Here is a 26,865-nt window from a genome sequence, read left to right as displayed (position 1 = left end):
TTGCAAGCACAGGATGATTTGAAATTTGTCCTTTATTGATTGTATTTAATGTTTGTTTTATGGAGTAGTTGTGTTAAAATGTGGTCCACTCCTGGGGATATTAGCTGTATACCAGGAAGCTCAAAAGGGTTTGATTCCAGACATGTTTCTCACAGCAGCCCATCCCTCCGAGCTTGTCACAGAAAGCAGTGTATGGCTGGCTGCAGGGTTGACCATGAGCGGGGGGTTATGTCAGATAGCTGAATAGCTGGATTGTTCTGTAGCTTCAAATCCGTTGGATCTCTCTAGAACGAGCATTCCTATGGAAAACAAAGCACAGGCGAAAACGGCTGATTTAAACTTGATTGGTTTGGAGTACCCAAAGCAGTTCTGTTTCCTAGATATTATTTGATATGCTGTACCTGCCTTGTCAGTCATGGCATGATGTGACTGTAGTTCTCTGTGTGTAAACTGTGTGTGTCTGTGTGCTTTCCTACATACAGCTGCAGCTGCACAGGCACAAGCTGAGGAGCGACGCAGCCTGTCAGGGAACAGCCCAGGACCGACAACCAACGCAGCAGCAGCAGCAGCAGCAGCAGCAGCTAAACCTCAGGGGAGTAGGCCAGGTAAATGACACCACATCTTGACACAGAAACAGATTGGTTCCCACAGATCCTGCCCTGTCACCGCTCTATTGTCATCCATAATCCGAACCATTAGATGCAACACAATCCACTTCCACCACCCTGTCAGTGTAGCTTACAGCAGGTAAACCATCGTCATCATCTTATTACTGTAACAGTTGACAAAGCTCACATGCACACATCTGCCTGCTTGATGCAAAGCTGTTGTAACAATATGCTGCATTGTAATCCCCCCCTCTGTTCTCTGAATATGAATTGCTGCATTTGTTTTACCTTTTAACCACATACGCACGTATGTGTTTGCAGTCATTGACGGTGCTGCAGTTAGAATAGACGACCGACTGCGAGTGGCAAAAGAGAGGCGAGAGGAGGCAGACAGACAACAGGGTAAGAAGGCAATCCCAGTTTCTGTGTGAAATCATTTTAGCCCAAGACAACATACTAATAAGTGACTTGTTTTTTCCTGCGTGCATGCACATACTGTACGTGCGTTCAGTTGTGCGAGACTCTCAGATCATGGAGCGGGAACGCAAGTCCAAGATGCAAGTGGAGCGTCAGTTGGAGGAGCGTCAGAAAAAGGTTGATGAACTGAGAAAAAAGGAGGAGCAGAAACGATTGGCTGTGGAGGAGAAGAGGAAGCAGAAACAGGAAGAGGAAAAGGTAGCTGCAGTATGGGTGGAGTCTTGTGTCTCTTGTGACTAAAACAATTGAATTTACATAAACACAGGTTTATGTTGCAGAAATTTTAAAAGGAGAAGAAGATAATTTTGAATAAGGGCAGTGTTACGGGGATAACAGCCTTGTTATGCATTCATTCTAGTACGATTATGACATCTTGTCCTCGGGTGTTGCTCTGTTGTAAATGACTTGCATTTTTCTCTTCCTCTGCTCCTGTAATGCTGCAGGAGCACTACGAGACAGTGATGCGGCGGACGTTGGAGCGTAGTCAGCGAGTGGAGCAGAGGCAGAAAAGATGGTCCTGGGGAGGACTATCCACAGACTCAGATGGGCGAACAGGTAAAAGCCCTTTCATCACCTTAATTAAAAGTTCACCCTTTCTTTTCTGTACAATTTGACTTTCATCTCTCACTTGCAATGGTGCATCAAAGAGCCAGTTAGGAAACACCAAAAGCTCCTCACTTCTTCAACATAAGACATGAAAGTGGTCAAGTTCACAATGTGATCATTTCACCACAGCAGCCACAATGTACATGAAAGGAATTATTTTTTTTGTTGCCATCAGCAGATGATAATGCCAGATGACACTCTGTTTTCTTCTCTCAAGCTGGTATTGATTCGCATGACACTAGGTCAAATGTGGTCATTCAGAGAAAGATGCAGTACTCTGTATGTTGTGTATTCTTAATGTGTTTCACCCCGATATCTAGCTGCTATGAGCTTGGTAGCTAAGGAGAGTAACTTCCTGCCATATTCACACATTTGTGTTGAATTGCAACTCTTTTAAGTCATTTTCAGGGGTAGATATAATAACTCAGCCTTGTTATCAGTCGAGCATTAAAGTCCCCATGAAATGAAAAATACATTTTCCCTGTTTTAATCCTGTGTTAATTGTTCATTTAGCTGTTACATGCCAAACATATGTCAAAATTCAGTATCAGAGTATTTTTACATCAAAATTTTCCTGTAAACGGTTTCAAATGTTTGATGACTCCTCACTCCGGGGCGTTTACCAAAATTCATCCAATCAATTAAGACTTTGGTCGACAAGCTAGACACACTGGTCATATAAAAACACACTTCCCCGTTTGTGGATCGTAGTAGCTAACAGAGCAATATGTAGAGAGAAAGGAAGAGATGTGTGTTTGGATATCAGTGGGCAAAAAACTTTGTTTTCATTTCCAAAACAATGTGGCTAATTCATTCAAAGGAAACTTTAGCGCACAACATGATGACATGAAACGTTCGGCAGACTTTTGCCGGTGGGTGAGCGGGGGGCTCCGGGCGCCGTTCATCTGCATGTACTGCCTGTGCTGCAGTGACACAGAGCTGGTTGAAAACATTTTAGCGGTCCAATCAAAAGTGAAGGATTTGAAATAACCTGAACAACGCTCAAATATTCTGTTTCACTGTGCGATACGTCACAGTACAGAAGTTAAAGATGCTCTAACTTCCGTTTCAAAGGGACTTTAATGCATTGCATATCATTTTTTAAAGATCTTTGACTTAATAGCTCCAAATCTGAACCCCCAAGAAAAGAAGAGCCCCCCTTTCCAAAGTGGAGAGCTTTCAACAATCTTTTTCTCAATAATCTAATTTAGTAAAAGCTAAAAATATAATCAGATATTGCTAACAACACTGTCAGATATCGTTACCTGTCAGCAACGATGCAAGCCCTGTTTTGTCATGCAATAAAGCAAACTCATTAAATCCAATTTTTTTACTGAGATCTGAAGATATAATGTAAATGACAAATGTAACTTATCTGTCACGCTCTCACTCTCACACCACTACATGCATGTGATATCACTGGACCCCTCTGTATAATTACTCCCACAGTGTGACACTCGAACAATAAACCACAATGTTCTGCAGAACGTTTAGAACTTTGAAATACACGGGTCATTTAAATTACGTTTTGTTTATATTGTCGAGGTACCAAATGATGACTCTTTGGTGCCACAATTTTAAATACTATTTATTGCTTTAGGCACTGGGTGTCGAGCAGTCGCTGGCAGCCAGGTTTCGCCTCTTCTCTCTCTCCTTGTATGAAGGATGTGCTTCAGCATCTTGTATTTTTGCGTTCCTCTCTGAGAGCTTTCTTTTCCCACAGGAGACTCTGATGCCAGCACCTCATCTCCAGTAACTATAGTTATCTCCCCTGCCTCGCCAGAAAAGCCACCAAGGAGTCGACAAGGTTTTGTTTGTTGATAATTTGCTCACCTATGTAGCAACACAGCATGGAACACGCACTGGCACTCCAGATGGCTTGGTTACCTACTACAGTATGCTTCCCACCAACCCTCACCCCACCTGCAGTCTAACTGGCAGCTTTTCACTAACCGTTTTTGTATGGTTCTTAATGTGCCTTGTACTGGGGGAATAGCTGGAAGTGTAGCTTTAGGTTTTTCACTCACTCACACTGTCGAGCACTTCTGGGTCACGTGGGCAACTTTGCATGGAAGCCCAATCGAATGGCACACACACAAAACAACACGACTAATATCACCTCTGGATTCTCTGGCACAGATCGTGTAATGTTGGTGATGCTCACCTCTTTGGAGTAGTCAAACATAAGCATCTGTTGTTTACTAACCACCATGCCTGGCTCTGAAACCACAACAACTTTGTTATGGTTTGTTAAAAATGTACATTTTCATGTTAACATGATATTTACCAGCAAATTCATGCTGTATATCATGTTTTTTGCGTCACTAAATGTACGCTGCATTAGTAGCACATTAGATAAATGGGTTAATGGAGATAGTATTTCACTGTGTGTAGTTTTTATGTATTTTTATTTTAGGTATATTAATGAAGCAGCATTTACCCTTTGCATATTAGGGGTATTAGGATCTTGCAGAACCGTGTACTCCCTTGTGTGCACCCAAATGCCCTCCTCCATTGTCCAACCTCCCGTGTAAACCCCGCCTCCCTTGTCTGTCTCTCCTCCTCCCTCTTAGTGGACAAGCGCTCCACATCCACCATGAACCTGAAACAGCCGTCCGAGGCTGGCATCAGCAAACGCCTATCCTCCTCCTCCGCCACCCTTGTAAAATCTCCTGACAAACGTAAGTCTCCTGTCTTCCCTCCCTCCTTCCTCATTTGCTCCTTGTCCCCCCTCCTTTCCCCCCCATGCCTCCTTTCCTCCTACCCTCCTTGCATTCCTGTGCTGTGTCTTAACTAACGTAGTATGTTCCAAACAGTCTATTATCAGCCAGGTACATGTATTTCTGTGATGATTAATGTACTGAGATCTATCAGGTGATTAACTGTAGATTATCTGTAACACTCTCTCTTCCAACTCTTAAGCCTGGAGTGAACTCTGACCCCTGTGCTCTACATATCCAGGGTTTTACACACAGACTCACTGGAGCACTGACAGACTGGTAAAAAAAAAAAATGCTTTAGCTCTCTGTTTCTGGTTCCAGCTAATCATAAATTAGCATGGCCTCCCAATTCTGCTGCATCTATGCACTGTGCACCTCTATGAAGCAGCATATGGTGATTCGTTATTAAATGTACTCGTAGTGGTATAGAAGCCTCTCACAATATTCCTGAGCATATTTTGATTCACAAAGAAGTATATTTGATTTCTTATGAAAGAATAATCAACACAATAATCACAATAATTCATATTTCTCCACAGCTTCTATGGGCTGCCAGTGCCACTATTGTTGATTTCTCTGTATCTTTCAACTTGTTTAATATTTATGCTTTTTCTTTCCCAGGTCTATGAATATATTCTAAAAAAGTCTGAGAGCCGTTGTACCATTCACAAGAGAGCACTGTGTAAATTCACCATTGGGTGTTTCGTCGTTGTCTCTCAGGTGTTAAGCAGAGGAGTTCGTCTTGTAACCGGTTGTCTAACAATGACAACGCTGCTCAGGCCACTAAGGAAGAAGGCAAAAAGCTTCAGGTGGAACAGACAGGTGCAAAAGATCCCCTCCATCCCACATCATGCTTTCATAACAAAGATGGGGGTTTGGTGCACAATTTAGCAAACCACCACAGGTTATAGAGGAAATATTCAATAAGTTGAAGCTCTCTCATGGCTGTTAATACCTCAACAGGGGACTAAGATTGTGTCCTAATTATTATTATCCGATTGGGCCGTTACATCTCTCCTCCGTGTACTATCACTCGGGCCACACTGGATGCATGAGCAGCATGTGACGGCTACCTTGCTGAACTGTGCTTCGCTGCTATTGCCAGCCCTTTCTTTATACATAGTTTGCCTTTCATAATGGTAATTTTCTTTCATTCATAAATGTAATTTATATTTATTTTAGACAGAAAAAGGTAAAGAAGTGTGCGCTCGTTTATTATTATTAATAATAATAATCCATAATTAAAAGCCGGTACTCTATTTATTTATGGAGCCATACAAGTTACTGCATTTTTCTCAACACTGTTTTGCAAATATTTCAGAATAAAAGCCTTGTGTTAACAAATGAAAGAGTTCTGTCCACAAAAATAAAAAGCTGGATGGCTTTTATTTTGACACAGGAAGTGTTGTTTAAATGATTTACTTTTTTTTAGCGGATATATACATTGAAATTGTAGTAATGTTGCTGGTATGATGTCAATATACTGTTAGAAGAACAATTTCAATCTCTGTTGTTGCTGTGAACTGCGCGGCACACAGAAAAAATCGGCGAGACCTCGAGTCTTTAGAAGAGAGGCAGCTGACACGCAACCGAGCCACGCCCGAGCTGCGCTTCTCACGTGGGCTGTGTGGCTACTCAAATCTGTTAACATGGGCGAAATATAAAGCAAGAGGTTCCGCGACGCACACGCATCCAGTGTGGCCCGGGTGTAAGGCATTAAGGCATTGTCTATTATACTTCACATCAGCTGCTGTTTGCCCTAGCCTGGTGACTCACATAAGGCCAAATGAAGTGCACATGACTTGTAAACTGTCTTTGGGGATTCCTTGTTGACTCCTTCCCACTGCCCGCTTGGCTATAACTCCACTTTCATGTCCGTAGGCCGTTCCGTCAAGAAGAGAAGTTCCTCCCTCACACGAGTAAGTGTGGGCAGAGCACAGACCCCAACCAAGCCTGATAAGGGGACAACGGATGATCAAGGTGGCTAGCATGAACAATCAGAAATCATTTTTCTCATGCCCCTATCTGCATCACTCGGGCCTCCCTTTTTGAATAACAAGCATGTTGCTATTATATTAACAGCTTGCTCATTCTGAATATGCTCGGTTTTTAAAAACTTATCAACACTGTCGGCTACTAAGAGGTCTTGGGGAATACTTGGCTAATTTCAGTGTCATCAGCTATATGGGACTCTTCTTTATGTGTTCCTTCCTTCTGTCCATGGTCTCTTCTAATTAAAAGTCTTGCTCACTGACTGCTGAATTACCCCGAGGCAGCTGCTAAGCCTCTCTAAACTGCTGTGTGTCTGTGATTTACTAGGAACACTGTGCTCGTTCCATGTATGCCTTAACCTTTCTGCTGTCAAACCAGATCCTGTGCTGTGCCGTGTTTCTCACTGACAGCTTATCTTGTTTTAACGATTTTTTTGTTCTCTTTTCAAGTGACAACCCAGGAATGGTTTTGTTGCGTGCCGTGTCTGCACTAACACAATGTATTGTTTTGTTGTCACAAAGTGTTAATTGTTTTCTCCCTCCAAGATGACGTCATAGCTGGATTTAAGTCACTAGGCTCGTGCTTCAGTGTGGTGTGTGTCAGTGCCATCCCACCATAGAGCACAGACCATAGCAACTCACTGCACTCTGTGTATTGCCATTAACTACCAATGCTTTTGTTTGTCCTATAGCCATGTCGTGCGGATGATCAGCTGTTAAAATGGTCTTGTTCTGTATACATGTTTGTTCTGTGCGGTTAGCCTAGACAATAACACAACACAGCTACCATCGTTCATACTGACTTAATACTTCCCATCTGCGTAAAATAACATTTTATTAAAGGTATTTAACCCCAAAGCTCCCACACATTTTCATAACCTTATCTCAGACTAATAGCCCAGATTCTTAGTACCTGGGTGCAGAGCAGCGAGCCGTGCTGTCATGCTCCAACGGCTAGCATTCAACAGCTAACAAACAAGTCTGTCTGCAACAGATGTCTTCTCAGTAAGGGGCTCCAAAGGGAAGTGTGTGACTCTCTTTTTGAAGAGCTAACATTTAGGGACAAAATCAATCCATCAACACTTTACGTCTTCTTCTGGTGTGATTTCTGCTTTGTAGCTTAGGTAGCAGCAACGACTTAAATGGGGAATTAATTCTTTCATTTCATCGAAGCAAGAGCTCTTTGTTTCTGCTGTGAGATCAGTGTCCACCATAGTGCTTTCATAATAGAGTGCTACAGGAATGAGTCCTAAAACCTGGAAATGAGTTAGCATTTTAGCACCTCCGGTTCCCTCATCTGGAAGTCAATGGGTTTTTTGAATGGGTTTTTAGTTGGATGCCTGAGATAATCTGTGGTTAACACAAGCTTAAGAGGTTTTAATGTTTTGTTCCACGATATAAATTACGTCAGTAAATATCCTACTCCTGAATTTTGAAGCCTTGTGTCTTAAAAAAAGACTGTTAACAAGTGGCTAAATGAGACAACTAAACATCATCATGTTGTCTCGTCCGCCCTTTACAGCCTTGTTGTGTATACTTTTGCTCATGCGACCGTGGTGTAGTTCGTTTGTAGTTCTAATGTTAGCTTTTTACTTCTGGCGATTACATTTACACTTCAAAAATCATGAAAGTGGTGTTTGTTGGTGGAGATTATCTTGCTGAACGAAACATGTAAGTATCGTAGACGTTTGTTTGCCTCAAAGCTTATTTGCTGCAATAATCAAAAACACTAAAAATGGAAAAATCCCATTGGCTTTTTGTCGAGGGAACCAGGGCGATGCTAACTTCCTGGTTGGGCTTCAACAATACGTCATCCCTGGAGCACTCTATATGCTGACCATTGTAGTCAGCCTCTTTATTTTAATCACATTTGGCACCTTCTTTATATATTAACCATAGAACAGTTTGCACAGCAGAAGCTAAAGAACTCTTACCTGGTCACAGTCACTTACCCTATCACTTTTAGGTTTGTTTCACTTCTCATCTTCCTACCCAATAGTATTCTTCTGCCAACTTTGAAGTTCACTAATGGATTGTTTTTTCCCATCGGCACACTAGGGACCATTGATTTGATTTGACCTAATTGTCTCCTTTGACTACTGTTTCAACTGATCTTCAGTTACCAGTCAATCAGTCTTTGGTCTGTCTCAGCACTCGTCCATGGCATCCTTTCCTCACTGTCTCTTACAGACTATCCTCATTTGATTGATTATCACTGAAACTTAACTGGATAAAGACATTTGATAAGGAGGAGCCCATGTAAGATTACTGAGACATAACCTTTGGTTGTTTATGTTGATTCTCTCCTGTTGGTTAAATCACATGGTGACCCTTCTGAACTTCATTGACCCCCCCCCCCCTACCCCCTTTCTTTGTTTTATCTTCATCCCCCATTCTCATCCACTCTTTCCTTCTTGGCCTCTTTGTTCTCCTCTGTTTTTTCGGGGGATTTTTCGGCCGTGTAGCTCGCAGGCCACCGGCCGGCACTGTGGACGGAGGGGTCCTTAGTCGCCTGCTCACCCCCACCCAGGCCTCACTAGCTAGGAGCAAGAGCGCCGCCGTCCTGTCAGCTGAAGGAACAGATGCTCCAGGTAACCTAGGAGACCCTGATAAGAGAGGAAGGATGGCGAGACACAGACCCATGTCCTTCCTACTTACCCTCATTGTATTGTAGAAAGTAGGCCCCGTCGCCGCCAGTATCACATTACTAGCTCTAAGCTCATATCCCAGTGCCCTGCTGCAGACCCTCATGCTTTTGGAGCAAGCCTCTCAAAGTGAAAGGTGGCTTCTTGGAGGTGGTGGTGGTGGGATTACAGAAGTCGCTGTGTTTAAAAGCCGCTATCGTAACGATCAGCTGTTTATGCTACGTATGTACAGTAATTATTTGCAGCAAAGTACACTCATGTGAGAGAGCATAGTTACTCAGTAAATATTTACACACACACACACACACACACACACACACACACACACGGGTCCAGCTCACATGCACTCTAAGATCTGACACAATTGGCTGTTGTGTGCTGAGCTGATCTGAGCAGGGCTGACTTGGCTGGGAGCGTTTCTCTGCATCTGAGGAGCCTCAGGGTCCATGCTGGGAGATTTGCTCTAAGCTGCTTACCTGTTGGTTGTTGTTACGTCAGAATGAGACTTGTGCTATTGCATGTGTTCTAGTAGTGAGACCAGAGTGCTGGGGACTCCAGTACACGTCGCTGAAATAGTAATTACTGGCATTATCTATAGAATATAGGAGCTTGAAGTCACTAATCGGTACGTCTCCATTCTGGCGCTAGATTTTGGTCTGACATTTAATAGTACAATATGTTCTGAAGTCATCTAGGTGAGGTTTTACGTCGTACCGGATGACTTGCATGCTTTACATTTTAGTGAACTGTTTCTGTGTCATGCTACGATGGGTGTGAGCTGCAGTTGGCAGCGGTTGAACTTGAGGATATGCATAGTCCTAGACTCAGCAAGATAGAAAGAACCATACTGTAAAGCACTGACTCACTCCAAAGCTGCAGCTCTATTCCCCGTGTTGGTTTTAGGTTGTCGTGTTTATTGACCGTCCATTACAAACCCATTAGCGGCTATAGATCTTCTGCTAAGTATAGCCCCAGTAGAAACATGACACATCTGCATTAGCAGCAGCAACAGCGGTAGCTCATGACAGGGTAAATTTCCTAGCCGCCATAGCTGCTCAGTGCGCAGTCGGAATGAATTACAAAACCCATTTGTGAACAGGCTGTGGCAGGGAGAGTTCTCCAGGTCTCAGGATTATAATGGCTAATCCCTCAATCTGACACAGCAAGCTCATAGCCAGTGGAGTCTTTACTCTACTCGCTAACTACAGGCAACAGTTAAACTCTGTGGTAAGGACAGTAATTGTTATCTAGCAGCTCGGCATTAACTGGATCAGTTTTTCCTGTTTACAATACAATTGAGATTTGCTTGTGTGTTGAGTTCTTTAGAAATTGTAAGGCGATGCTTGTGCCAGAGACGGCTTTGTAGTGAAACCACAGCAAATGTTGCATTCAGTGTCTGATCTGCAGTCAGGAGAGTTGCAATATGTTGACAGGAAGGTTGCAAATTACCCTCATTTTTTTAGTTACCGTAACTGAACACCACAAACAACACTTATCAAGATAAATTGTGCGTTTAGTGTACTAATATATCTGTGTGATATGTGTTTGCAGTGTCAAGTGTTTGATGTACTGTGTTGGTGGTAGGTTTTGTGTAGTGTGTGCTGTGCTGCTTGGTGTTCAGGTGTGTTCATGTTGTGGCCAAAGGCTTTGGCACCTGTAGAGTGTCTGGAGATTTTGTGAGATTGTTGCTCTCTGCTCCTCGTGTCTTCTGTAATCTCCAGCCTAACTAAAGAAATCCAGCTGTTGCCTCCCCAAAGTGCTACATCTAACAAATCGCTTTTTTGTGCTCTTGTCCCCTTATAAATCACTCTCCTGCATTTCAACCATCATCTGCCCTCCCTTCCTCTCTCTCCCTCTTTCCCTCTCTCTTTTCCTCCACTCGCTTCATTCTTCTTTCCTTTCGCTCTTTGCTGCTTTGCTGCCCAACTCGGCCGCTTATCACGCCTCCCATTGGTTGTGCTCCTTCTGGCCCTGCGATGACTGTGTCCTTTACCAGAGTGTCACCTGTGTCCTCGCTCAGCCTCTGCCAATCCTTTGCACCCACCGCGGGGACCCGTGCGCAGCCGCAGCATTGACCGACAGAAGAGCGGCATGACCACCTCCGTGTCGGCCGACGGAGCCCTCGACCCTTCACTGGTGAGAACTTCTCTTGACATTAATGTGACTAACACCACTGGCCCGAATCAGACTTTTACAAATAGGCACACATAATATTTCCTGAATGCCCTCCCTGTGCTCCTCTCCCTAAGCTGTGTTTTTGTCTCCTTATTGAATAAGTACACCGATCAGCCATAACATTAAGACCACGGACGGGTGAAGTGAATAACATTGATTATCTCGTTACAATGGCAGCTGGCAGGCGGTGGGATATATTAGGTAGCAAGTGAACATTTTGAACTTTGTGTTGGAAGCAGAAAAAATGGACACGTGTAAGGATGTGAGCAACTTTGACAAGGGCCAAATTGTGATGGCTAGACGACCGAGTCAGAGCATCTCCAGAACTGCAGCTCTTGTGGCATGTTCCTGGTTTGCAGTGGTCAGGACCTACCAAAAGTGGTCCAAGGGGGGAAAACCGGTGAACCAGCGACAGGGTCAGACCAGAGGCTCATAGATGCACGTGGGGAGCGAAGACTGGCCTGTGTTGTCCGATCCAATAGAAGAGCTACTGTAGCTCAAATTGCTGAAAAAGTTAATGCTGTTTCCGATAGAAAGGTGTCAGAACTCAGTGCATCGCAGTTTTAATGCGCATAGGGCAGTTAGGATGCCCATGCTGTCATAATGTTATGGCTGATCGGTGTATAATATGGCTATGTAAGTATAGATACTTAAAACGGAAGTGCATGAGGTAGCTGACAGACTGATATTGTTTCCAAGAGGAGGTCCGTTTGCTTGTACGACTTGATAACGTTTCATTTAGTGAGAGTCCAGTCACTTTGGATTCCCAAATATCTGAGTTGTATGGAAAACCTTATTGTGACTTGACATCTGTTTGTTAGATTTTAACTGTCAACAATGATATCTCAATTTAATGAATTAATTTATGATACAACTATGTGGTCAGAAGGATAGTGTTGAATTATTTTACAGCCCTGTCAGTCAGTCAGTTTGTATTTATTGATGGAGTAACCTGGCTTTAGATGGTGTCTTCTAATCTAAACTACAGGCGGTTTTTAGAAAGTAATTAGATACTATACATCATTAATAAGTTGTAAATTGATAAGAAAATAAACTTTAGTTAATAGTTATTTTACAGTTATCAAAAAATGAAATGATTATTAATGTTTACTAAATTAGTTATTAGTTATTTTAACAGTTTATTTTTACACGCATTATGACATTTTATATAATATATTAAGTATTTTTTAATGAGTACGAAATGATTTGTAAACCTTTAAGAAATTGTCTGTAAAACATCTATAAACATTACATAGACCAGATATTTGTAACTCTTTAATGGTTAATAATTGGTTTGTAAACTGTATTTAAACATTATTTGGATGGCTATTATAAAGTTGCAACTGATGATTATAATACTTTGTAGTTAATAAATACTTTGTAAAGCATCTATAAATATTATTTAGATAGTTAATATTTTGTCAATGGTTAATTGTTTTCTGGTCCATCTATGTAATGTTTATAGATGTTTTACAAACGATTTCTTAAAGGTTTACAAATCATTTGGTAATCATTAACAAATACATAATACAGTATATAAAGGTATAATTTGTGCAATAAACTGTTAATAGTTTACTAATGTAATCAGAATGTAACTGTTATCGTCTCTTATAAGCTATGATATATATATATATATATATATATATTTATATATATATATATATATTTTATAAACTAATTATTTCACATTACAAAAACTAATGATAAAATAACATTAATTATAGCATTACTAATAATTAGTAAACATTAATTATCATTTCATTGTTAACAGTAAAATAACTTAGAGAATACTATATTTTACAGTACAAGGTAATTGCTGGAGTATAACATAGTGCTGTGTTTTGTAAAACCATGTTAAACCTTTTTATTACCAGCAGTAGTATGGTTTTTATTTCCATGGAAAAGTCATTGAATTTGACTTGGAAAACATGGATAGACTATAAAAACATTTTTGCACTGGACATATGATTTAATTGTTGGTAACACTGGAAGAGAGGGACACCTTTTACAGCACACAGATGTCTTATGTAGTGACAACAAATGCATTCTTTCCTAAATTGAAATGACATTGCTCAGAGAAATAAGCAGATGGCACCAAAGATTCTGATTTATATGCACATATCCGGCTACATTTGCTTGTCAAAGTACTTCTGCAGGATGCTAACCGTAGGGAAATGTTCCTCCAGCTGTTCTTTGCTGGTCACTCATAATATGAACTTGTTGATACATTGTCAGCATGTTATCCTTCTGACTGCTACTCATAAGTGATGTGTCAGATGTTCTCCCTTGGTGGCCCGTAGTGCCTAGCTCTGTCTCTATTGTAACCTGCCTGTCCTCCTCCTCTGTGGCTGTGAAGGCACTCATTGTCATCGCATGAGACAAAGGGATCCACAGTGGCCTGATTATGGACAGATCAGACCATGCAAAACAGACCCCACCCTGACCCTAGGGCCTAATGCCAAAAGCCTTTGACTTTCCTCACTATTTCATTGTCTTCTCTCTACCACACAATGCACAGATTGGTGTGGAGATAATTGAAATTCACAGCCTATCACTCAGGTGTTGCAAGACTTGAGTTAACCTTTAGGGGGGTCTTTAGGGGGAGATAGCAGGTCAGGAGTAGATGTCACATAGAAGTGATGTACATCATCTGAAAGCTGGGAACCTGAAGATTAATTTGAGATACTCAAAGCTCAGCACTGTGTGTCAAGTTTTAATACATTTTTAGTAATTCATTAATTAAATTACATTTTGAATGTGTATAAAGGTTTAGAGCATTATGATAGAAGTATATGATGGTCATCCCCATGCTCACTTACTGTATGTCTCATAAGTTGTTGGAGTAATTTTTGGGGTGATAACATTTGTTACACAGATTTGGTGCTAAAGTTAACCATTTTTTACCACTTGATAATTGATAAAAAATTATCAAGAATCTCTCAAGTACCACATTACGACGCCAAGACCTTGAGGAACACCATAGTAAAGGATATGCTGTGATTTAGTATCGAAAACTTGGAGACATTTGGAGATTTCTGCAAGAATTGCATTTTTCAGCAATTGGATAGCGAGCGCTTCTTTTCTGGAAACTGCTCAGAAACCCCCTTATTGTCAATCTACCTAGGAAAGCCATCCATTCTCCAAATACCCTAGGTCTCTAGTTTGTGGTTGTAAAGTTTCATGAAGCTGTGATTATCCTAGAGGTCACCACAGGTCATTTTATACAGAGAGGTCAAGTTTAAAAAATGGTCTCACTATGCTGAAATGGCTACTCTGGTAACTAACATCATCACACATGAATACAATTGGGCTCATTGGATCCATAAGAGTTTCAGCTTTACAGTGATACCCAATTTGTGTAATTCTAAGACTGTTTAGGGACCCCAGTATGCAGAAACATTCAAACACATAATGTTAGAATAGGTGAAAATAACACATTTGTACTGCATGCAAAAACGGCATGTTTTTTCCCCTAAACTTCATGTGATCATCATAAAGTGGGCATTCATTCACATATCTGGAGGTCGTAGGTTAAGGGACCCTTTTAAAATTGCTATAACAATTTTCTCCTGCCAAAATTCAGCGTAACTTCATAGCGTTATTTAGTGTTCTTCCCAACATGCTAGCTGGTTAGCTAGGTTTTCTAGTTTCATCTAGTGCTAAAACTGAGCCCGCTACCGCCTCTGAAAAAAGTAAAGTCGGCCGAGGGCGCCCTCAAGTAGTGGAAGAGGTTAAATTGTGTCTTTCTAGTCAGCTGAGTTTGGCCTCTCTGCCTACAGTGGGGGTATTTCTTTTAACAAATGATCAAAAGTTTTATAAGAAAACAACTTTAATGATGCAAAAATACACGATGTAGGTTTTCTGCACGCTTCCATCCTTTGCTTATGAAAGGATATCATTAGGGGTTTTGGGTCTTTATGGTAAAGTTACTGCTGCGTGTGTCTGAGATGATTTCTGGACCTCTCCTTTGTACAAAGACACTGTCTATATACTCTTCTTGCTCCATTGCATATATTGACATAAATAGGAAATGGATGTCTTGTCCCTGCTCTGAAACTGTACACCAATTGCCTGTTTACTGTCCTGCTTTTCCTCCCCATCCTCCCAACAGAATGATTGTCAAGCTGTGTAACCAAAGCTAATGCAGTTTATTATAAGAGCAATGTCTTACATAGATGCATAAAATGCATTTATATCTCACTTTTGTTAACTTGGCATTCAGCACTGAAGGCGTAGGGTGTGACAGTACTGTATATTTATCTGTCTGTCACATGGTTGACCTTGCTGTGGCCTCCGTCATCATGTTTACAGTGCCAAACATAGCACGTGATGAGCATTAAAAATAGATGAATTAAAACCTGACCCGTGGCTCGTTCACACCAGCATTATATCAGTCTTTGAAAAGCCAGTGAAACTCAAAGAGGAAGACTTAAAAAGGAGTTCAATTATCAATTTTCATTTTAGTTACAGTTACTCCATTAAGAAAGGCAACTTTTGTTTTGGGTATTTCCTTCAGGTATTTTATCTTTTTTCTTTTTTTACACAAACTCCTGAGTCTGTCCGACTGTAAAGATAATTCAGTTTCATAGACCAGCGGTTGCCAATTTAGGGGGGCAGACCCTTTTTTTGGGTCCCAAGATCAACAGGGATCACAAGATGATTCAGGGGATGAATTAGAAAAAAAATTGTATTTCTGCTGCACAACATTTTTAACTTTTTACTAATTTTTTGCCTTTTTCTTCCCTAAAATACTGGATACTTTCACCTCTTTGGGGCCTCTAAGATACTTTAAATGATCTGTGAACAAAAAATCACTGTTTGGTTTAAGTACTTACAATTTATGTCCAAATTAAGGCCGTGAGCTGTCATGAGTGTTATAAGTAAATCCTGCTTAATTTTAAGGAGTCACAAGCCAAAATGTTGGGAAACATTGGCATAGACCCAACAGGTTATTAGGTTTTGTGGACTGATCCTTTTTTGATGTCAATACAACGTAGTTACATGATTTACAACGGTTTTGTTTATGATGCAGTGATATTTAAATTAACAATGCCAATATGCAAATGTGTTTGTAGGGATAACTTGTGAGATCTTAGCATGATTGTCATGAATGACTTCCTCACTTCTGTCCCATCTCTGTGGGATTACAGAAGGACAAGCAGTTAACATCGCCTGGAGGGCAACGTCCCGCCTCCCCATCTACTACCCTGGGACGCAACCGTTCACCTTCCCCAGCCCCCAACCCAGCTCCAAAGAGGACCCCCTCCCCATCAGCATCCAAGTAAGACTTCAAGGCTTCTCCAATACAGCTTCAGGGATATTTTACTTCAAAGAGGCTATATGCAAGAGTCAGAAGTTGCTTGTTAACAGTGACACCTGTATCCGTTAAGTCAACGACATTTTGCCAGCTCGGGGTTCGTTTTGATACCCAAAACCAAACAAAGGTCCCTCCATGAATTGAAGGCCCGGCCGATGTTGATCCTAGTTTTCCCCCGACGTCGGTCACATTCCTGTTTTGCAAGACGGGCTTCACCAGATATAACTTTGTTTTTTTATGCTTCCGTGGAGATTACGTTGGCGTCTGAGTAGTGGTGGGTGCTGGTCGTTTGGTGGCCTTAGCAGACTCCATTTACATTAGCTATGGTTGCACACTGTTAGCCCTGTAAGCAGAGCTTAAAATAAAGGCACTTGCGAGCCGCGCATGATGTCACATCCGTTGGATTTTCCCAGAAAAAACATCACGGTGAAAAAACTTGCATAAAGTCCCTCTAATTTTTGTGAGAGTTTGAATGCAGCCTTTCATTTTGATTTCATTATAAAACACAAACAAACACAATTCTCACTTTGTTCTTACAGGCAAAGTCCCAAGACACGCCCACCCTCACCGGGTGCAATGAAACAACGCCCCCCATCCCCCCAGCCTACGTCGGCCAAACCTCCACCTATCCAGAAACCAGCTCTCACTCCAACAGGGCCCCCCACCTTACGAAAGAGGGACTCCAAGTCCAAGGATCTGTGTCCTGTCCAGGCTGTGTCTCCACTGTCCTCTGATTCCAGCAAGACCAAAGACAAAGATGGTGAGCAATTCTCAGTGGCAAGAATACAGTCCACAATTTAAATGTTTTATTGTACTTCATAAAAATATATCTAACACCATAGAAGGTCTTTCATATAAGTATAAAACATGTAAAACAGGTCCATATAGAGGCAGGCTTAACAACCATGGTCAGCTTTTTAATTAGTCTGTATCAATATTTACCAAGGCTGATTGTTCTGCTAGCAACCAGGATGTTTGCACTGGTACCGAGACATGCTTTCAATTTCAGGGAGAGACAGCGACCCAGCGAGACATCTTTTTTTTTATCTTAACTATTGTTATTACTGATGCAGGTCCAAACCTACTTACACTCCCAAAAAAGGTTAAAGTAATTTCTTCGTTGACATTTTACTGAGGCACATCTTGTACCAGATAATCGCTTATGAATAATTGGGTGTCCCTTAGTCTGTTACAAGTTCTTGCTTGTCATCCTCCACGTATTAATTTTCCAGACACATGTTCCATTTACACTTTACATTAGGGCTGCAAGAAACGATTAGTTTCATTGTTAATTAATCTGTTGATTATTTTCTTGATGAATCGATTGGTTGTTTGCTCTATAAAATGTCAGAAAATGTTCACATTTAAGACGCTAGAATCAGAGAATTTTGACTTTGACTTTTAACCGATTAATCGATTATCAAAATAGTTGGCAATAAATGTAATAGTTGACATTAATTGTTGCTGCTCTACTTTACATTATTCATACTGAACTAAGGGAGTGTCAAAGGGAATGAAAGGAGGAGACAAAGAGAAGCTCCTTTGTTCTCTCTATCTTATCAGCGATGATCACAGCAGCACCTTGACTTTGAGCAGAAGAAATATTAGACCTCTGTGATCATGGTTTAATACTGCTTCATGGAGCAGTCAGTTTGGGTTGAAGATAATAGAGTATTATCATCTGTTTTAAAAGACAGGCCATATACAGAACTGTGTGTGTGTGTGTTTGTTTGTGTGCAGCAAACTGACGTGGCAGCAGCTCAGTTTGCAATAAATCTCAGAGGAGCAGACCTATTAAGTTCCAGCTGGGTCACATCCTGTTAGATCTGGAGTTGTTGCTGCTGCCTCCTCCTGGAGAGAAACATGCTCTGCAAGATAAACATAGATTAGTAATGATCTAATACCACATGCAACCAGGCAAACACTGTTGTCCACTGTGCATTAGAAAGATGTGAAAACAAAATTGTTTTAGGTGTCACAGTTTAGGTATACACATTTATGTTTAGGAGTGTATGAAAAGGTAAATGCATAAAATGTATATCATCAAATCAATTGAGACACTTTTAATGGCTGAAATAACAAGAGAAGAACATCTGTTTTTCAGCCAAATTAAAGACTTTAACACAAAATCAGATAGATTTGAATATTTCCATGTAGCAGTCCTGCTTATCGTTTTGCAACATTCTCTTAAATTTTCTATTAAGATGAAAAATAAGAGAAGTCAACTCCAGATGCACCAGATGTTCTTAACCATCCAAATCTGCTCTTACCCAGTTGTGCTGAATGATGAATCCCACTTGATCATTGATTGGAGGCGTGTGGCCGATTGTTTATTATTACCGTAACGTCCCCTAAACACTATATGATGGCAGGTGTTTTGCCTTCTAATCTGGCACACGCCCAAGAATTGGAGAGATGCAAAGTCAACATCATGTGATTTTCCAGAGCGTCAGGCGGCGTTACAGGAAAATCAAAAAGCATCTAAGAGCAGTATGTACGCCATTCAGAAGCTGAATACACACAATATCATTCAAGCGTTTTTATAGTCTTAATTATTTTATTTTATTGTATTTCTTTAGCAAACCAATTAAATAATCCAATCATTATAATTACTCTAAAACATATACTAATCTAAATATCATTTTATGACATTCATGCGTTTTTTATGTTCATCAAATTTAAAACTTTTGTTTCCTTGTGTTGGACAAACTATTTGTTTACCATTTTCTTGGTAAGAGTGCCCTCGACCACTTGTAAAATGTTTCTCTTAGTAAGAGGAGCAAAAATAAGAAAACATTGGTGAATCCCAGAAATCAATGGATTCTAACAAAATAAGAAGAAATCCTGGATATGAGACTAATGCACTCAAAGATATTAGTGATAAATGCTGATATTATGCTAATGGTATACATGGATTGACAAAAGCTCTGATCATAGTTAAGTTGTTTTCATCTCATGGTATGTATCATATTGCTCAACCCTGTGACTGTATGTGAGTGTCTTCCCACGTAGTTCTTTCAAAGAGTACAGAGAGGATCATGTGAAAGCCACACAGCTCCGCATCAGGCGGCTCGCTTCTCTATTCTGCTCCCGTCTTTCTCTGTCACAACTAACCTCCTCCACCAGTCTGGCTTCCTCGCCTCTCTCAGTCATCCTCCAGTCACTGCGTCCTCTGGATGGCCAGACGCTGCGCCCTCGGGTCAGCAGTACATTGAGAAACGGGTGACAGGGTGACATAAAGTGCTAAACGTATTTTCTATATTTGTCTTTCCATCTGTCAGACTCTAAAGGCTCGGCGGGAACCAACTCGGCCGCGGAGGCATCCAAGATCCTGGCGGAGAACCGCAGACTGATGCGAGAGCAGAAAGAGAAAGAGGAGCAGCTCAGGGTACAGAGGGAGGAAGAGGAGAAGTAAGATTGTTGGAATTGTTCAGTGAATCTATTATTCCTATCTCTTAAAAAAAATGTTATTTTGAGGCTAATGCTGCGAAAATTCACCTTGCGTTACTCAGACGGGTTTGACTGCGGGACATTTGTGTTCATTCACGTCACTTGTACTGGACGCGCCAGAGAGGACGAGAAGCTGACTTCCATGTAGATACCAACAACGTTTCATCAACCATGGCCGAAATGATCACTATTGCTGCTTTGTACATGCTGTGGAAGTCCCAGATACGTCGGAAAACCAAACACCGTCATGTCTGGGTTCATTACATGATCCGGACGCGCTCTGTGAATGTCACGGTGCTGTATTCACTGTATCCACACGTCGGCTGCATTAATCTGGTTTACTACAGCGGTATGAACACAAAATAAACAGATGTTGCTGTGATTTAATAACAATAAACAGATCAAAATTAACCCGAAATAACTACATAATGATTCAGATTTGTAAAAAGTCTGAATTCATGCTTTTTCAGGTCTGTCCGCAAGACGCCAAGCAAACCACTTTTAAAATGCCTTTTTTCTGAATGGAGTTCGGATCGCTCAGTGCCAGGCTCTGCTAACATTGTAGCTGCTCCATCAACACTCAACATCATCCAGGCATAAATAGGGCAACAATGTTATTATTTAGACCATAGACAGTCTATGGTTCATACACACATTTTACACATAGTTTTGTCCAGTCTATGTACGAATATGAAGTACTATCGCTCTGGGTGCCCACAGATGGCTACTTATACAATACGCGAATGATGTGAATTGTGCGTATTTGCGTCATCCGGCGCGGCGCCTCTTTGCATTGACTTTGTAAGTAATCGCGCTGTGCGTAAAGTTCGCTTAACGTTTGGTGCGAATGCCCTCTTTTAGAGATTACCTGTATTTGTGAGTTTGCTTTCAAGGCATTTAATGCTGTTTCTTCACTGTCCCAGGCTGAGAAAGGAAGAAGAGATGCGTTTAGCGGAGGAAGCTCGACTGAAACGCGTGGAGGAGGAGAAGATTCTTGCAGAGGAGAAGAAAATAAAAGACGAGGCAGATGCTCTCGTAGCAGAGGAGGAGCGGGTGAGAATGGCAGAGGAGGATGCAGTGAAACAGGTCGAGCTCCAGAAGGAGCGGGAGGAGGCTGAGGCCAAGGCCCTGGAGGAGGCAGAGAAAGCCCGGCAGGAGAGAGAGCGCATCATGCAGAAGAACCAGCAGGAACGAATGGAGAGGAAGAAGGTATGGATCGACTGATGAAGGAGAGAATCTTCTCTTTATTTGCGTCTTATCTAGGGTTGACCCGAATGCGTTGAATTTTGACCGTTGCCATAGTAATCAACCTTCAAATCCATATTTGAATGCTTTGTTTTTATTTATATGAGTGTAATAATGTATACATCTCAAATTAGCCCAAGAAATAATCACAGAAAACTAAATGATTTTTAAATAATCTGGCATATTGATCACCATAAACTTAGGCATTTACTTCATACACTACTTTTATTTATATTTTATTTCACTATTTAACCTGCCTCTTCTTCCTGAGAGTCCTGACAAAAATTGCAACATAATATTTGAATTGATTTATTCAATGTCCAACATGATAGATGTCAGTGAAACAAATTATTTACAAAAGATATGCTCCTTTTTCCACTTCAGAGAATTGAAGAGATAATGAAAAGAACAAGAAAGGGTGACATGAAGGTGAGCTCCCATTCATTCAGCCTGTGGAGAACATCATCTACAGTGAGAGCATGTTAACACGTTGTTTGTGTCTCCTGTGTAGAGCGATGCAGGAGATGATGATGATGATGATGATGATGATAAAGAGGAAAATGGAGAGGAGGGAGAGGACTGTGACACTGATGGTAGGTTCAGGATGAATGTGGTATTTTGTCACAGAGAGTGAAGGTGTGTCTTCCCCTCTTTGTGTTTGTTTGCATATACTTTAAATAAATGGCTTGTTTGTGTGAATTTACATAATTCTCAACGTGACTTTATGACTCATCCATTTCCGTTTTCTCCATTGACATCGTAGGCCAGACAGATGACATCGGCATGGAGGATTACAAAGATGAGTGTGGTCTGTCCTCTGGTGAGCCGGGGGCACAACGAGAGGAGCCCCTGGGCAGCGTTAACGGAAAACCAGAGACGGATGACAAGGAGAATAACAACGGCATAAGCACAGATGAGACTCAGGCAGTGAGGTATGACTACAGAAAAGATAATGAAACACTCACAGAACTTGCTCAGAGTAGTGTTGACAATATTGTGATTGTGAACTGCTGAAAATGTTGCATATAGTCTGAAATCAAGAACATAAGGGGTGAAATAAATGTGTTTCCCACACGCCAGCGGCCACACATTAACTCCAGAAAAGCACCAATATCGCCACATTTGTTTGTTTTATCATCTGTTAAAATACTACAGCGCCCAGATGTTTTTAGGAAATAACTTTTAAAAAAAAATGAAGCTACATATTTGTGACACATTTTTTAAGGAATCGATATAAATCACTTGTCAAGAAGAACGCTAAATAATGCTTCAAAGTTAAGCTTAATTGTGGCAAGGGAAAAACTGGCATGGCCATTTTCAAAGGGGCCCATTGACCTCTGACCTCAAGATATATGAATGAAAACTCTGAGATGAACGGAGTGAAAACTGTATCTTATTAGAAAAAACTGATGTTGACATCATTTGCAGTTAAAAAAAAAAGGTAAATCAAAATATATTGCAATATATACTGTATAATCGCAATACTCAGCATATCACAAAACTTCTAAAATCACAAGATCGTATCGTGACTTAAGTATCGTGATAATATTCTATCTTAGGGCTGGGAATCATCAGAGGCCCTATCATTCACTCACTTCTCCATCTCTCACTCTGTGACAAAGCTGTGCTGTGAGAAATCTGTCTTTCACCTTCCGAATCACTTCCCTAACCACTGCCTCTTTGCTCCTCCCCTCTCCAGTCCTGTCCCTAAGGGCTGCCTCGTCGAGGGCTCAGAGTTCCTGAATGAGCAGGATTCGGCCAAGGTGGGGTTGGTCTCAGGTCTCAACGGTAAATCCAACCAATGGAGCTTTGAGGAACTCATTGACCTCAACGTCCACTCCAAGACTCGGCCCCTCATCGAGGCAGAGGACTGTAACCAGGTCTTGATCAACTGTGACGGGGGCACAGACGGGTCCAGGGTAGCCTTTGAGGACAAGGGAACCCCCGTCAACACCCTGCATTCCTCTAATCAACCCATAGAAACCCTGTCAGGTAAGGAGTCACTTATTCACCTATTAGGAATCTATACTTTTTCACATAATGGGTCTCATGCAAGAACATCTGCGTCTTGTCATTTTCGACAAATTAACTCAGTGCGTAGTCTAAGTCGTTTTGTAGTTTGAGATGTTCATATTGTTATTGTTGTGTTATACATTAGCATCATTGGCAATTTTGAATTAATGATATTGTTAGGCTATTTGAATACATGTAGAATTATATTAGACTTCCAATTGCAGAATCAAACAGGGTAATGTCAACATAAGTGTAATTTATATATGATTTTCTAACTTCGTAAATTGTGTTCGTACATAAGAGGAAATTCAAAATACGAGAAAATTGTTGAATGTGACAAGTTGTCCTAAATCACTCGTACAAGCCACTTAATAACAAATCGGTTTGTACGAGTGGTTCTTGCATGAGGCCCAGTCTTCTTAAAGATGGACCGTAACTCAGTCCTTCTGTGTCTCTGCAGAGATTTGATGCTGCCGCCGTCGCTGAGAAGCCTCTTAACTGTTGCACTCGTAAAGTTCCTGTCCAGCTGAACTCCTTAAAAAATGTCCTTTACTAGTTCTCAACAGCTTCCTCCTCTTTCTCCTCCTCCTCCTCCTGTTCCAGAGGAAGGAGCACAAGGTAAAGCGGAAAGACCCCCCCCCCAAGTGCTACTTTTGCACCCCACATTATGAGGAAACAAATATATTAAAATTAAATATATATATATTACATTAAAAAAAAGTTATGCTTCAGGGAAATTCCATATATTCCTTCAACATGCTCTCTTCCGGTCTCTTTCCTCTTCCTCTTGTGTTTAGTTCTCCCCATTGTTTTTTTTTTTTTTCTATGTTGTGTCCAAATTTGCTGATGTTTTTTAAGAGTTTTGTCTTTGTCAGGGGTGCATTTATTGTAATTTATTAATTTTGGCTTCTTTGTTATTGTAATTATTGTTATCATATGTTTAGTCTTTTTTGTTTTCTCTCGTATGAGAATATTCCAGGACACATGCACATCCGGCTGTGTGAAGTGAATAACGTGAGTTAAAGGAAGGAACGTTAATACTGTACATTCTGTTCGGTCGGGGGTTTGGTGGGGATAGCATCCCAGGTTTCGCATGTGATTTATCTAAATTTACTTGACCGGCTGCAGCACCCAGCAATATGGCCTTACCATTTTTTCCCCCCCAACTTCTAATTTTGAAGTGTCAACATACTAAATTCTCATACAAGCACAGTTTAGCAATCGCCCGTCGTGTGCTAACACTTGTTAGTGGCTTCTGTATTCATACTTCACTTCATAGAGCTCTGTCCTTTCAGCCCCATTTTTCCGTCTCCCCGTTTTCTCTCACCGTGTGTTTCCTTCTGTGGCCACTAGATGGCGTCAGGAGCTCAACTCCAACTGTTACATCTGAAGCTGAATAGTGTTGCGATTCATTCACAGCACTGTAGTGAACTCACATGTTCAGTGGCGTTTGTTCATTTAGGGCTCGTTTAGGTTTTGTTAATTTTTACATATGTATATAGAATTTATGTTTACTAACTTACTTTACAGAATCTGAGTTTTAAGTCTCCACTGTTTGAATAACCATAACTGCAATATACTATCTTAACAGGTGAAGACCATTAGTTTAATTCATAGCTGCTTCTGAGCTTCTTAAGGCGGTATGTGTTTGTTACAGATCTGAACTTGAATGTAAGGCTGAAACTAAAAATCAGATTTGAAATGATTTGGTTTTAACTTGAGCCATACCAACACATTCACGCGGCACTTTTCCATCTACTCTTCTGTCTGTGCGGCTCTTTCATCAGTTACATTTATTTTCCCATTTATTAATCGTCGATGAAAATTCCCAACACACCTAGCTGCTACATCTGACAAAATGCATTTCAATTATTTTTTATGATATAAAAATTTGGCTGTTATGTTTATATATGAAAATACATTTCTACATATATTTAAGTGTTCTTGTATTGTGTATATAATCAGTATTAGGCAAATGAAGCCATGTTTAGGATGGAGTGGCGTCAGGATGTGGATAATTGAAGTGTCTGTGTATGTGACTGTGCTGTGAGTTTTCTGTTCGACTCGTGCCCGGTGACGGGGTTGTCAGGTTACGTTTGGGCAGCCTGGAAAAATTTACATAAAGCGCTCTTCCACATGGGCTCTGCAAAAAAACAAGGGGCCAATTGGGGACCCACTTTTCTCAAAATACGGTGTGTGTATGTTTGAGCGCTTTCAGTCCCATATCCCCAAGCCCTGATTCTGAATATTGCCTCACAGAGACTAAACAAGTTGACATTTTGACGGCCAGTTGTTACAGCCCTCGGCAACATTTCTGACTCATGATCAGTCAAGGCTGTGCCTCTTTATGATGTCATCAAAATATGTTCATATGATGTCAGAGGATGTAGGCATATCAGCTCAGGTCTTTGTAGTATGAAGCAGGGCGCATCCACCAAACAAAATATGACATGGGTCAGACTTGTTTTTGTTCTCTTCTGGACTTTTTCATGAAGTGTATTGAAATCTTGAAATTCCCTATGCTTGAACAGTCCAAGCACGAGGTTTGGGGACCTTTTATTTTTGCCTTGTTCTCTGCTGGCTAACTAAAATCTCTTTGTACATAAAGACTAGGGGGCTTTAGGTCTTAGCTTTGATTAATGAGCTCAAAGAATGTAACAGACTCCATAAACCGTCCTTCATTATTTACAGTGTCTCTCTCAAGAGCTGCCCGCTTTTTGTCTTTCATCCATTATTCATTTAGAAAAACATGAGACTCCTTGCACTGTCACAAATTACACGCTATGTTTAGAGAATGGTTACTGAGGAGTAGCTTTACTGTAAGGACTCGTAGGAGAGTTGTGTGGCATTCTGGAAGAAAAGAAAAGGTCATTTGTTCCTTCCCAGATGTTTTAGAAGTCTCATTCATAACCCAAAACTTGCCTACACCCAAACTCCCCCCAAAACCTTTTCCACTCATGAGTAACACCATTGCTGTTGTAGCTGCTGCTTGAACAGATACTGTATCTATTCCAGGTCCTGCTGCATCTTTGAGGGCTCGAGCACAGAGACTGCTCTAAGTCCTTAACGTTGTCTATAACAATAGGATAGAATGGTGCCTTAGATTGAGATTAGTATTTTTATTGTATCACAGTTAACTAAGAAAGCTTTTCCTTACCTCGGCCTCGACAATCAGTCTACCCAACCAGGGCGACTTTGTGAATATGAATATTTCTCTGGAAGATTTACAAACCTAACAACACCCTGTCCAAGTATAATTTGTACTGTAAATATATCTAAAGTGTACGGAGATGATACAAAAGAAATAAAGTCTTGCAAAAATACTCTTTTGCCATGTTTTTCATTTCATGAATCACTTCCTCCTTTTATTCTTGTTTTGCATTTAACTTCACTCAAAGTCTGAATACATGAGCAGTTGATATTTTATCATCAATCTCAAAAACCAGATTATAAAGTCAGGATTTTTTTCAAGATTTTTGAAAATTCTCATAATCCATTAAAACATGAATGTAACAGATTATTAATGAAAGCTGGTATTTATGAGCAACAGTGTGCATGTAAAAGTAGGGCTGCGTGATTATGGCCAAAATGATAATCAAGATTATTTTGATCAATATT

At 40.8% G+C, this 26,865-nt stretch overlaps 1 protein-coding gene across 17 annotated transcripts in view; it reads left to right on the top strand.

The window, feature by feature from the left end:
* The window catches only part of map7d3 (MAP7 domain containing 3), a 38,014-nt gene extending 11,446 nt beyond the window's left edge, over positions 1-26,568 (top strand). The window contains exons 2-20 of one of the 17 annotated variants that reach the window (XM_074648455.1): positions 483-605; positions 930-1,010; positions 1,120-1,283; positions 1,529-1,640; positions 3,415-3,498; positions 4,265-4,372; positions 5,132-5,233; positions 6,293-6,391; positions 8,868-8,993; positions 11,068-11,183; positions 16,373-16,503; positions 17,079-17,299; positions 19,821-19,950; positions 20,913-21,198; positions 21,619-21,663; positions 21,746-21,827; positions 21,998-22,166; positions 22,934-23,226; positions 23,708-26,568. In XM_074648455.1, the coding sequence (XP_074504556.1) occupies positions 483-605; positions 930-1,010; positions 1,120-1,283; positions 1,529-1,640; positions 3,415-3,498; positions 4,265-4,372; positions 5,132-5,233; positions 6,293-6,391; positions 8,868-8,993; positions 11,068-11,183; positions 16,373-16,503; positions 17,079-17,299; positions 19,821-19,950; positions 20,913-21,198; positions 21,619-21,663; positions 21,746-21,827; positions 21,998-22,166; positions 22,934-23,226; positions 23,708-23,715 (2,480 nt within the window). In that variant the 3' untranslated portion in view covers positions 23,716-26,568. Of the gene's footprint in view, positions 1-482; positions 606-929; positions 1,011-1,119; positions 1,284-1,528; positions 1,641-3,414; positions 3,499-4,264; positions 4,373-5,131; positions 5,234-6,292; positions 6,392-8,867; positions 8,994-11,043; positions 11,184-16,372; positions 16,504-17,078; positions 17,300-19,820; positions 19,951-20,912; positions 21,199-21,618; positions 21,664-21,745; positions 21,828-21,997; positions 22,167-22,933; positions 23,227-23,707 lie in introns of all 17 variants that reach the window. The other 16 variants (XM_074648454.1, XM_074648456.1, XM_074648458.1 and 13 more) reach the window with 16 other exon arrangements.
* Positions 26,569-26,865: the final 297 nt, after the last annotated feature.

Source organism: Sebastes fasciatus, chromosome 10, assembly GCF_043250625.1.
Source record: "Sebastes fasciatus isolate fSebFas1 chromosome 10, fSebFas1.pri, whole genome shotgun sequence".
Taxonomy (NCBI): domain Eukaryota; kingdom Metazoa; phylum Chordata; class Actinopteri; order Perciformes; family Sebastidae; genus Sebastes; species Sebastes fasciatus.
The sequence above is the reverse complement of the archived record's forward strand: the minus strand, read 5'-3'. Positions and strand labels throughout refer to the sequence as shown.